This window comes from Bos indicus x Bos taurus, chromosome 13, assembly GCF_003369695.1.
Source record: "Bos indicus x Bos taurus breed Angus x Brahman F1 hybrid chromosome 13, Bos_hybrid_MaternalHap_v2.0, whole genome shotgun sequence".
In the NCBI taxonomy this organism is placed as follows: domain Eukaryota; kingdom Metazoa; phylum Chordata; class Mammalia; order Artiodactyla; family Bovidae; genus Bos; species Bos indicus x Bos taurus.
In genome coordinates, this window is record NC_040088.1 from 26829239 (window position 1) to 26841311 (window position 12073).

A 12073-nucleotide genomic window follows, 5' to 3' on the forward strand; every position below is an offset into this window, starting at 1 on the left:
GGTTAGGAGCACTTCCCAGATAGGACCTGAAGGCAAGGAGAAGATGCAAAACAAGGAAACCGTTTGATTGGCTGTGGCTTAAGTGGTTGTACCATTTGGGAAACCCTGACTGGCTGTTTGTGATTGGGTTGTTTTTCTTACTCTTGAGGCATTTACAGGAAATTCTCCACTTAGGGTTTAGTTTCATTTGGTAGGCAAGGAAAGAGTAAAAACCACCTCAGTCCAAAAGCCTCCTTGCATCATTACTTTGACATCATAAAACACTGTTTATAGAACAATGCTCAATGAAGGAACATAAATCATTCGTTTTATAAAAATCTTCATAGAGACTCAAAGGATCCAATTCATACATCTCTGTCCTCAGCAACTTGATGTTTAAGAGATTAACTGAGATAATTCTGGAAAATACATTTGGAATTTTAAAAATGGGATAGTCATATATATCATTGTCCTGGCTTGTAGGATATTTTAGAGAAAACTAACGATGCATATTTAACGTTTGATTCCATTCAGCTAGCACTATTCTATGCCTGTTCCTCATATTCTGAGCCCCACTTCAGACCCACTGAATCTGAAGGAGTTCATAACACACCACATATGCCAAAATCGCCCTGGCGTAGGGACGATTTTGAGTTAAAGGCATTTGAAAGCAAATATGAGAAAAACACTCTTTCTTCCTTCTTTTCTTTAAAGGCAGGAGATGAAATTCCTGTAAGACGTGTTCCCTATATCAGGAGGAAAGCAACATATTTATCATCAGAGATGAGAAGTTGAGGCCGAGAGAATTCTTCACAAACTTTATTTATTCAAACGATACTCATCATCTCATCTCCCCCCAGTTTCATCACTTTTCCACTTTGTTCAACCTAATATGAGAGCAAGGAAGTGTTGCCATTTCTCTGGGTCTTCATTCTTTATGAAGTCTCGTGTGTCATGTATTAATATTAAATAAATTGGTGTGCTTTTCTTCTGCTGACCTGTCTCTTGTCAATGTAGCTGTCAGGCCCAGTCAAAAAAAAAAAAACTGTAAGAGGGTGAAGGAGGGCAGAATCTGCCATTCCAAAATATGCCTCATTGGTGTGGGGATTGTTTTCTAGGCTGGTTATTTTTAAGAAACAGCAGATACTGGAGAGGCTCTGAAAACTGAGAAGTTACCTTTTAGTAAAAGACATTTAGATTTGTAAGGGAAATCTCCATTTGTAAGGGTGTCCTCCTGTCTGTACCTGGAAGAGGAGGATGAACTAAATCTAGAAATTTCAGAAATTCCTATTCATCTTATCAACTCTGATCATATTAAGGCAGGAGTTAAATCTGCCAACAACTATACTCTCATTTTCTGTGCTTTTCCTGACAACCTCCTGTCACTCACTCCCCCAAACCCAAACGTCCTTTCTCCTCTTTGGCTGGAGATGTTATTTCTGGCAGTTCAGTCTTTTTTGGGAGTTCCTCACTTTTCCTGAGTCTCTCCCACGTGTACAGGGGACACACAGCTTACTACACTTTTGTTGGTTTTTCTCTTGTTAATCTGTCTTTTATTACAGGGGCTGTCAGCCAACACACCAGAAGGGCAGGGGAAACATGATCTTTCCTTCCCGATGAGGGTAAAGGTAAACGTTGACCTCCAGAACCAGAGGCTGCATTTTAAGATCTCTGGAGGTTAACGTCTGAGAAGTCCACCTCTGTAGCACTTTAAGTCTACGAGGTTGAACTGGCTGCTCTCACAGCATTCCACCTGCCGGACCAGTCCCCTCTTGTGCTCTGGCCACAAAGTCTTCTGCTTTTTTGCCTCACTCTGCTTTCTCGAGGGTTTAAAGGCACCTAGCTGGCTCTTTACCTCAAGAATAGGTCACTCATCAGTCATTAAAAAAGAAGGAAATTTTGCTGTTTGCAACCACACGGATGGACCTGAAGGGCATTGTGCTAACTGAAATAAGTCAGACAGAGAAAGAGAAATACTGTATGATTTCAGTTATATGTGGACTCTAACATAGTGACTAGTGACTATAACAGTGAAAACAAGAAGCAGACTCGCAGATACAGAGAGCAATCCAGTGCTACCAGTGGGGAAAGGGGCAGTATAGGGGTGGAGAATTGAGAGGTACAAATTGTTATGTATCAAATAAGCTACAAGGATATATGTACAGCATATGGACTGTAGCCTGCCAGGATCTTCTGCCCATGGAATTTTCCAGGCAAGAATACTGGAGTGGGGTGCCATTACTTTTTCCAGGCCATCTTCCCGACCCAGGGATGGAGCCCAAGTCTCTTATGTCTCCTGCATTGTCAGGATTCTTTACCACTAGTGTTATCTGGGAAAGCATTTAGGGAATATAGCCAGTATTTTACAATAACTATAAATGGAATAAAATCTTTAGAAACTGTGAATCATCTGTAACTTATGTGTGTTGCACATCAATTATACTTCAATAAAAAATACTTCAATAAAAAGGGAAAGAAAGGAAGACTTGGCTTTTTTCCTGTGTTGGTCCAATTTTCTCAATACTGCAATGAAATGCTTTTGCTAATAGGTCTTCTGCAATAAAGAAATAAGGGCTGCCCTGCTGGCTCAGATGGTAGGGCACAAATCTGAATACTTTATGGCTCTGATGATCTAGGCCACAGGTGAATATGAAGGAGTGGAGGTTTTTCAGAACATGTCCACCTTGAGTATGTTTTTTACATCCACACTCTTTTGTTTTTAAACTTTAGGTGTGGAGAACTCACCCTGCCTTCAGCTGATTTTTTTTTTTTTTCACACACTTCATTCAATACTCCAGACAGGTCTGGAAGGGTCATCACTGCCTTTGGAAGGGTCACCAAATTTTTCCTCTAATCTCTCTAGAGACGTTCATCTTAATGTAAAGGGAAAGAAAGGAAGACTTGACTTTTTTCCTGTGTTGTTCCAATTTTCTCAATGGTGCAATGAAATGCGTTTTGCTAATAGGTCTTCTGCAATAAAGAAATGAGGGCTTCCCTGCTGGCTCAGATGGTAAAGAATCTGCCTGCAATGCAGAAGACCTGGGTTTGATCCCTGGGTGGGGAAGATCCCCTGGAGAAAGGAATGGCAAAACTCCAGTATTCTTGCCTGGAGAATCCCATGGACAGAGGAGCCTGGCGGGCTGCAGTTCATGGGATCACAAAGAGTCGGATATAACAAGCGACTAACACACATTCACAATAATTAAATGAAAGATCCACCAAATTTAATTGAAATATATTCTAATTTTAAAAGAAGCATACATTTTTACCTCAAGAGGATGATTTTGATGTGGGAAGACAAAATAAACAGCCTCAAGTCTTTCTTTTTATCTCCCCTCTTCTTCCCCCAAAAAGCACAGAAAAATCCACATACGTAAACAACTCAAGAAAGAGCTTGGTAACTCCACTATCAATATTATTAGTATTAGACGATACTTGCAAAAAGTGAAAAACACTCCAATCTGTTGTATTTGGCAGCATTTCCCTCCCCTATTGCTCATCTACAACGATTAGTTGAACAAATAGGGATAAGAAATTAAAACCTTTCAAAGGAAAATTTCCAACCAGTTCTTGAGGGAGGACTTGGAATACTGAAACATAAGGAACCACTTCTGATCAACCTGAGTGACTTGAGTCACTGAAAATAGATCCAGAAATACAAATGATGGATTATTTTATTCCGATGTGAAATCTAACAAACGTTAGGTGTGTTGGCTCATACTCATGTTAGACACTGGGCTACAAGTAGATGCACAACATTGATGTTGGGGTGAGATGGCACAATAATAACTTGGATTTGTTACTGCTGGAGTCAAAATCACTTAATGATTTTCCTCCCAACACTGTATTATAAACAAATCTTGAACGTACGGAAAAGTTGAAAGAACCGTGCCGGAAACACCCACAAGCTTAGTACCCAGGGCGCAGGTCCTGTCTGTTCATCCTCGGCCCGTCCGTCCTCTTCTAGGAGCCTGGCTACCTCCAGTTTCTGTGTCTCTGGTCTCTCTCCAGAGCCTCCACGTAGTCGCTGTTTTACATGTTGTTGAAAGGGGATCATTCCTCAAGGCAGGGCTGGGCTTGTGTGAACCACCTCCTTATTTCTCTAAGCTCTTCCTTGGGTTGTTTTGTTCCTTGGAGGCTGTTCTCAGAAGTTAAGCTTTTTGCATCACTGTGAAGAAATGGACTATCCCCTCTTCTCTCCAGCTCCCACCAACACAGGAGGGCGTAGCTGGGGTGGTCCCCCTCAGACACCTCCCTTCCCTCCCTCTTCTCTGTTCAGGTGGTCACTGAGTTTGGCTCCCCTCTGTAGAGAGGGCATCTAAATGTCTCCGTGCCTGGGGGATGTCCTCTGCCTGCCTGCAGCAGCATCCCTCTGGGGAGGCAGGAAGAAAACTGGTAATGGATCATTTCCTGTCTTCCATGTAGACTTGACCCACAGGAGAAACTGTCTCCTCACCGTGCCAGATGGAGGAAGGGATGGGCACTTTTTGTTATCCTTCTCTGAGTCCTGCTATCCACCACAAGGCCCTCATCTCAGCTGGGCACAGGGCCACTGACCAAGCAGAAGTCGGAGTTGGGCCGGTGGGGACCCTCCTCTGAGACCAGTAATTCTCAGGAAGCTCCCGTCACATTCACTGGAGAAATCCACACCCTCCCACCCCTCCATCCCTCCACTCCGCTCTACCCCAGACCCCCATCCCTCCTCACACCCCCCTGCACTTTCTGAGGTGGAAAGAAAGCATCTCATGTGTCTGCAGCAGGGAGGGTGGGATCAGCCCTCAGTGCAGTTGAGGCCCAAGGAGGCCAGCTGACTCCACCGCTGACTCCTGACTGGTGGGCGGGGCTGGACCAAGAGACTGGGCTGCGGTGCAGGCTGGGGGTGACAGGGTCGGTTCTGCCATTCAGGGGACCCCAGAGGGGTCTGGTCCTGACTCTTGGTGTCTCTTTAGAATGTCATGAATTGACTACTTCTTTACTTTCAGTGAAGGGCTCTACTCACTACTTTCTAGACAAGTAGAAACCTCCCAGACAACACACTTTTCCTGAAAAGACGGAAAATGAACCTGATTCGGTTGTCTTGACTGACAACTCTGAAAATGCAACTCACTACATACCTGTGCCTGGCATTTTCAGGAACCTGAAGGACAAAGATAATTCAAGACAAAATTAATCCTTGCTTAGAAGCAGTCAGGATGCATTTATATTATTAAAAAACTTATACTGGGAGCTTGAAGTGGGTTGGGCTCCCCTCGATGCCCAAGGTGAGAATGTAGAGTAGAATGCAGAATGTAGGAAATTAATTCTCATCCTGACCTTCCTTTTAATCAAGTGACTTTGATCTCACTACCACTTTCTTCAGACTTCGCTGGTGGCTCAGACGGTAAAAGCCTCTGTCTACAATGTGGGAGACCTGGGTTCCATACCTGGGTCGGGAAGATCCGCTGGAGAAGGAAATGGCAGTCCACTCCAGTACTATTGCCTGGAAAATCCCATGGACAGAGGAGCCTGGTAGGCTACAGTCCATGGGGTCTCAAAGAGTCGGACACGACTGAGCAACTTCACTTTCCTTTCCTTTCACTTTCACTTTCTTCGTTTAGGCTTTCATTGAGCCGGGAGCTGCCACCTTGTGGCCATAAGGTATTACTGCACTTCTAAGAACACAGGAACACCGACGTCTTCTTTGGAATCGTGGATACGCAGAACAGAAAGAGAAACGACATCTTGGAGCTATGACTCACTTAAGAAGTGAGGCAGGTGAAGCCTAGAGTCACCAGCTAAGTGAGTTACACAGCCTGAGAAGGACTGTCTTGTGGAAAACTGGCTTCTTGTTCACTTTTAAATGTTGGAGAGTGCTGAAAATTTGGCTGTTTTTAATATATTAAAATACCAATTTTTTACAACTTAAAGCAAATATAAAAGTGGAACCCTTTGCTTACATTCCCTGGCCCCTCTCTGGATCTCTGCAGGCCAACACAGTTTATTTTTTCTTTTTAATTTTTATTTATCTTTCAATTGGAGGAAAATTGCTTTACAAGGTTGTGTTGATTTCTACCTTTTTAAAAGTTTTTTTTAATTGGAAGGAAATTGCTTTACACACTGTCTTTCTTGATCAACATTATCAGCCCCAGTATTAGAGGTGTACAACATGCATCTCTCACAAACATTCCACATGGCTTATCTTACTTACCTGATCTATAAGTTCTGAATTCATGACTCTAACAAGTTTTTCAATAGACTTCAGTTCAGTTCAGTCACTCAGTCGTGTCCAACTCTTTGCAACCCCATGAATCGCAGCACGCCAGGCCTCCCTGTCCATTACCAACTCCCAGAGTTTACCCAAACTCATGTCCATTGAATTGGTAATGCCATCCAACCATGTCATCCTCTGTCATTCCCTTCTCCTCCTGCCCTCAATCTTTCCCAGCATCAGGGTCTTTTCAAATAAGTCAGCCCTTCGCATCAGGTGGCCAATAGATTTACATGGAATAAAAATATCCATCCTGAAAGTAAATGCAAGGTTTATTTATTCAAAGTTGTAAATTTGATAATTATTATTCTGCTTCTTTTTAAAAATTTTATTTATTTTAATTGGAGGATGAATAATTACAATATTGTGATGGGTTTTGCCATATATCAGTATGAATTGGCCATAGGTATTACACTCCTCCCACCCTCCTCCCCACCCTATGTACAGGAAATATAGAAAGGTTTTAAAATTACATTAGCTACTCTTTTTAGTAACAAACAACTTGGATTCAGATTATAAACAATTCAAATTAAAAAGTGCAGCAACCTGTCACAGAGCCATGAAAATACATTACGACAAGATGAAGATTATCTTTTATTTCACCTCTTGAAGAACTGTTGAGTATTTTCAACAAGGTGATGTGATCACAGGTAATATGTTAAGGTAATGAGGACAATAAGTGTCAGATCTTGTTTTCCACTTGGTCATTGCAGCCTGAAGTATTGGTATGTTAGAACCTCAACTTGTCTTTTTCTTGGAATCCTAATGTGAAGACCCCAGGTTGGTACAGAGACCATCCCACAGGGAGCCTCTCTCCCATCCCTCCTGCCTCTTTCTTTCATCTCAGAATCAAAAAGCCAGGTTCATCTAAATGTAAAGGAGATTTTGGTGAAGTCTATAAACCCCAGAGCCTCAAGACATGATTGGGATAAAGATGGTTAATGCTTTGGAAAGTAAAATTATACTTTTTCCTTTGTTTTCCCCCTCCCTTAATAAAGTTATCCTTTTTTGGAGTCCTTTTCCAATTCTTTGATTTCAAGCAATAGAGCCTATAAGGAAATGAGCATTAAAATACTCTGCTACAAGGAAGAGAGATCAGTAGGCATTCCACTAATTTTGGAAACAAAAACAAAGAAACCAAACCCCTACTTCCCCATAGACACTGGCTTCACCCTGCTCTGACTAAGCCCTGGTCTCCTGGGGTCAGATTCCCGAGAGGATGTTGTGTGTGTTGCTGGGGCAGTTTTATTTCCCCCACTCCCTTCCTGAGAATTCTGCCTGTGGTTAATAAGGCCAAAGGCTAAGGCTCAGGCCCCTACCCCACCCCTGATAAATACAAGAATGCTGGGAGCAGGGAGGGGAAGAGTTGAGAGAGTGTCTGTGACAAGGTGACCAGACAGTGATTGGAGAAGAGAGCCTGCTGGGAGAGAAGGGCCCAAGCCGGGAGGACTCGCATCGCCCGCAGGCTGCGGGTGCGCACCAGGCAGCATGTGCTCCAGGGTTCACCCCGAGCTGCTGCTGCTTCTCGCGCTGCTGATGCTGGTGAGCAGGGACTGGTACCCAGAACGTGGGATTTACCTGCCAGGGGCCCGGAGCTGACCGCACAGCTCCAGCTGGCTCTGCCTATTCGAGGATGGGGGAACGGGGCTGAGTGTGATGTCCTGCAGCTGGGGGCAGGGGGTGGGAGCTTTAGTACTTTCTTTAGGGAAAGAAGAGGGGTTCCAGAATTAACACCAAGGAGGGGTTTAGCAGAGTAGTGGGAACAGGCTAAGACCGGTTTATGTAGGATACACACGTTTAGATTTGTACCAACGCATTTCCTAAGGACATTTCTTTTCATTTTACATAAGACTGAAAAAATCTCAATTGTGTATGTCTAAGAGGGTTTGAGCAAACCCATGGGGGTGGGAGGGCTAAATCCCCCTGCCTCCCCACCCCCCGCCCCCCACCAGTTGTCATGGCTCAACCCGGAAACAAACAGTAGAATCAAGATGGAAACATCTGGGCTTGCTGCTTGTACTTACCGTGGACAGAGTTTAGGATGCACCTGCCTGTGGGGGCACTGCCGCTTAGCCCTTTCAGCAGAAAAAGAGGGAGAGCTGTGGGGCTCTGGCACTGCTCCTGGGTTCTCCCTTATAAACAGTGGGTGGGGGTCAAGATGGTGGGTCTGCACTGCATTGTAACCCGGCTTGGCACCTGGGCTGTCGCCTGGCCTCGGTCCTCACCTTGGTTAAGCTTGACTCTTCTCAATGCTGCGAGAGTCCCAGTGCCCAGAGGCCACTCACCCCTGGATTCAGCAGAGCTGATCTGGGGACTGCGGCCTGGGCATCTGGGTTTTCACGGCTCTACCTTCATCTCGTTAAGCCTCATTGCCTCCACCTGAAAATGGAGCTACCGCAGGCACTTACTTGACCTGGTGGTTGTGGGAGTCAGTGAGGAAGTGCAGAGGATCTTTTCTTGCTGGTTTCCGCACCCTGACGGGATGGTTGTTCTCTTCACTCGGTGCCTGGGCTGCTACTGTTGGTGGGACACTCGCTCTGGGCCAGGAGCTTTCACAAGCGCTGGGTATTACGGTAAACAGAAGAGGAAACAGAAAGTCCCTAGTCGTCTGGCCAACTCTGCTTCTGAAATTTGATCCCTGTTCGCCACCCTTTGCTTAATATTCAGAAATTTTTCTTGGCTACTTTAAAAAAAGTTTTAATTGGAGTATAGTTGCTTTACAATGTTGTTACATTCTGCTGTATGGCAAAGAGAAAGAGCTAAATGTATACATTTTGGGGGGCATTTCATTCCTGTTCAGGTCACCACTGAGCACTGAGTAGAGTTCTCTGTGCTACACAGTAGGTTCTCATTAATTATCTATTTTATACATGGTAGTGTGTGGATGTCAACCCCAGTCTCCCAATTCATCCCACCTCACACTTCTCCCCTTGGTGTCCATACATTTGTTCTCTCTGTCTCTGTCTCTATCTCTGCTTTGCAAATAGGTTCATCTGTACCATTTTTCTAGATTCCACATACATGTATAATATATGGTATTTGTTTTTCTCTTTCTGACCACTTCTAGTAGAATTCTGTTTCATTAGCTCACATTAGCCTGGATTTAAATATGTCACAAATCAAACCTTGTTCCCATCTTTCTCTTACTCCTGCTCTTACCCCTAACTGGACTCATTAGAAAACAGAGCTGTCTTTTCCTCATTTCTGCGTGTTAGCATAGAGCCCAGGCAGGTTAATTCATGACTGAGGGTGTGGTGGGTGGGGTGGGCAGTGGGCAGCAGGCCTGGACTGGTAGCAATTCAGTGTTTGGTGGAAGCAACTATATACAGATTCCGGAGATCAAGGCTGAGGGAGATAATGGAATACACAAGTGTTCTGTGGTTTTGAGCAATCTGCACTCTGGACCCTCAACTGGAGAAGACCTTTGTGTCCAAGAGGTGCCCAATTTTTTGCTGAATTGGCTATAAGTAACCTATTCCTTTCGGCCCCTACCTTCTCCCACCTACACTGACTTTTAACCATTGATGATATGCAAATAAGGCACCCACTACCCCTCCCTTGACCTCCAGATTTAAAACTGGTACCCATTCTGCTGAAGAGCTGAGATGTCTACAACAGTGTTCTCCCCAAATCTCCACCCTCACGTTGTCATCCTGACATGAAGCAAAGAACAAGTTGTGACTCTGCTGCGGGTCTTTGTTCCAAATCCCACGACAAGCCGCAGAAGCAGGGTCCTATCCCCCTCTTTGCCATTTCCCACCCTGAGAGCTTGCACACCCTCGGCTTTGGGCTGGGGCAGCTTCTAGGACCTGAGAGGAGGGAGGGTTTGAGAATGAAGTTAGTCAGCAATGTCTGTTATGGTTGGTGGGTTGCTGTTGCTATTTAATCTGGGAAATTCTGAGTCGAGTTATTGTTAAAAAGTATGTTAGCATGTATGATCTGCCCAATTAATTCACTCAAACCCCTCATTCAAGAACAAGAGTCAGTGGATTGCAGGACATGAGGAATTGTGTGGTCAGAGGTGATGCTGAGCCCTCAGCAGAGACTGAGTGGCCAGGCTCTGTCCTAAGAATCCTGGGAACCCTGTTTTCTGCTGCCCCGTGCTGAATCTGCACTCGTAAAGGATCAGCCAAGCTTCTGTATGCAGAGACTGTGTTTGGACCGCATGCTCATCTCCAAGGGCTGCCATAACAAAGGACAGACTGGTGGCTTAAAGCAGCTTAAGTGTACAGCATGGCGGCTCTAGTTCATAAGACCATACGCATGTATAAAATTCACTAACAGAGTAGGTGATAAAAGTTCTCATCACAAGAAAAAAAACCTGTTACTATAAATGGTGACAGATATTAAGTAGACTTATTGTGATGTGGCTCAGATGGTAAAGAATCTGCCTGCAAAAGAGCAGACCTGGGTTTGATCCCTGGGTGAGGAAGATCCCCTGGAGAAGGGAATGGCCACCCACTCCAGTATTCTTGCCTGGAGAATCCCACAGACAGAGTCTGGTGGGATACAGTCCATGGGGTCTCAAAGAGTCAGACATGACTGAGTGACTAACACTTTCACTACTTTTCAATGTGATGATCATTTTGAAATACACACAAATATGGATTGAATCATTGTACTGTTCTCATGAAAGAAATATAACTACTACTACTACTACTACTAAGTCACTTCAGTCGTGTCCGACTCTGTGTGACCCCATAGACGACAGCCCACCAGGCTCCCCCGTCCCTGGGATTCTCCAGGCAAGAACACTGGAGTGGGTTGCCATTTCCTTCTCCAATGCAGGAAAGTGAAAAGTCAAAGTGAAGTCACTCAGTCGTGTCCGACCCTCAGCGACTCCATGGACTGCAGCCTTCCAGGCTCCTCCGTCCATGGGATTTGCCAGGCAAGAGTACTGGAGTGGGGTGCCATTGCCTTCTCCGAAGAAATATAATGGTGTATGTCAATTATACCTCAGTAAAAAAGTTGTTCTTGAATTCAAATTTGCTATCAAAAGTGAAATATTGGCAGGAAACAATTATTTACATATTGCCTTCTTAGTATTTAGGATCTTGTATAAACACAAAGCCTTTATTTACTCAGATAGCTTCTTCCCTGAGGTAACTAGGGCTACTCAGCCAGGCCAGCACAATGCCGGTGACATTCCCTCAAGTCCAGCAGCACCTTTCAAGTGATAGGTAGGTTGGATCTTGCAATGACTGCCCACCTGCCACACTCCCATGAAATAGTCAGGTGGACACTGCAGCCAGAGACACGCTTTGAGAACATTTTTCTCCCCCACTGAATTATAGGAAGCATTATGGAAATCATTTGAATGGCATCCTCTGAAAGGTTGCTGTTGAATCACACAAAGACACAGGGATTCTTGGCCCCCAGAGAAGAATTCAATCCAGGGCCAGAGATGAGGCTTGATCGCTCAGAGCTTTTGTGTAATAAAGTTTTATTAAAGTATAAAGGAGATAGAGAAAGCTTCTGACATAGGCATCAGAAGGGGGCAGAAAGAGTACCCCCTTGCTAGTGTTAGCAATGAAGTTATATACTCTCCAATGAATCCAAAGAATGTCTAGAGGTTATAAAGACCTCACCAGACCTACTCCCATAATCTACATTTTAAGATAACCAAATTAGCCAGAAGTTTTAATCCAGAGATTATCTTCAGGCAGGACACATTATTGTTATATAGTCCTTGTAAAGACCAGGTCTACTCCCATAATCTACATTTTAAGATAACAGGATTAGCCAGAAGGTTTAATCCAGAGACTGTCCTCAGGCAGGATATATTATTGTTATATAATCCTAAGGAATGTAGAGAAGGAAAAGTTTGTCCTTTCTTCCTCCTTGAGA

General features: G+C 44.3%; 1 protein-coding gene across 2 annotated transcripts in view; it reads left to right on the top strand.

The window, feature by feature from the left end:
* The first annotated feature begins 6883 nt into the window (after positions 1-6883).
* CDH26 (cadherin 26) overlaps positions 6884-12073 on the top strand; it is a 47449-nt gene continuing 42259 nt past the window's right edge. For both annotated transcript variants that reach the window (XM_027559059.1, XM_027559060.1), the window contains exon 1: positions 6884-7768. In XM_027559059.1, the coding sequence (XP_027414860.1) occupies positions 7715-7768 (54 nt within the window). In that variant the 5' untranslated portion in view covers positions 6884-7714. The remainder of the gene's footprint in view (positions 7769-12073) is intronic.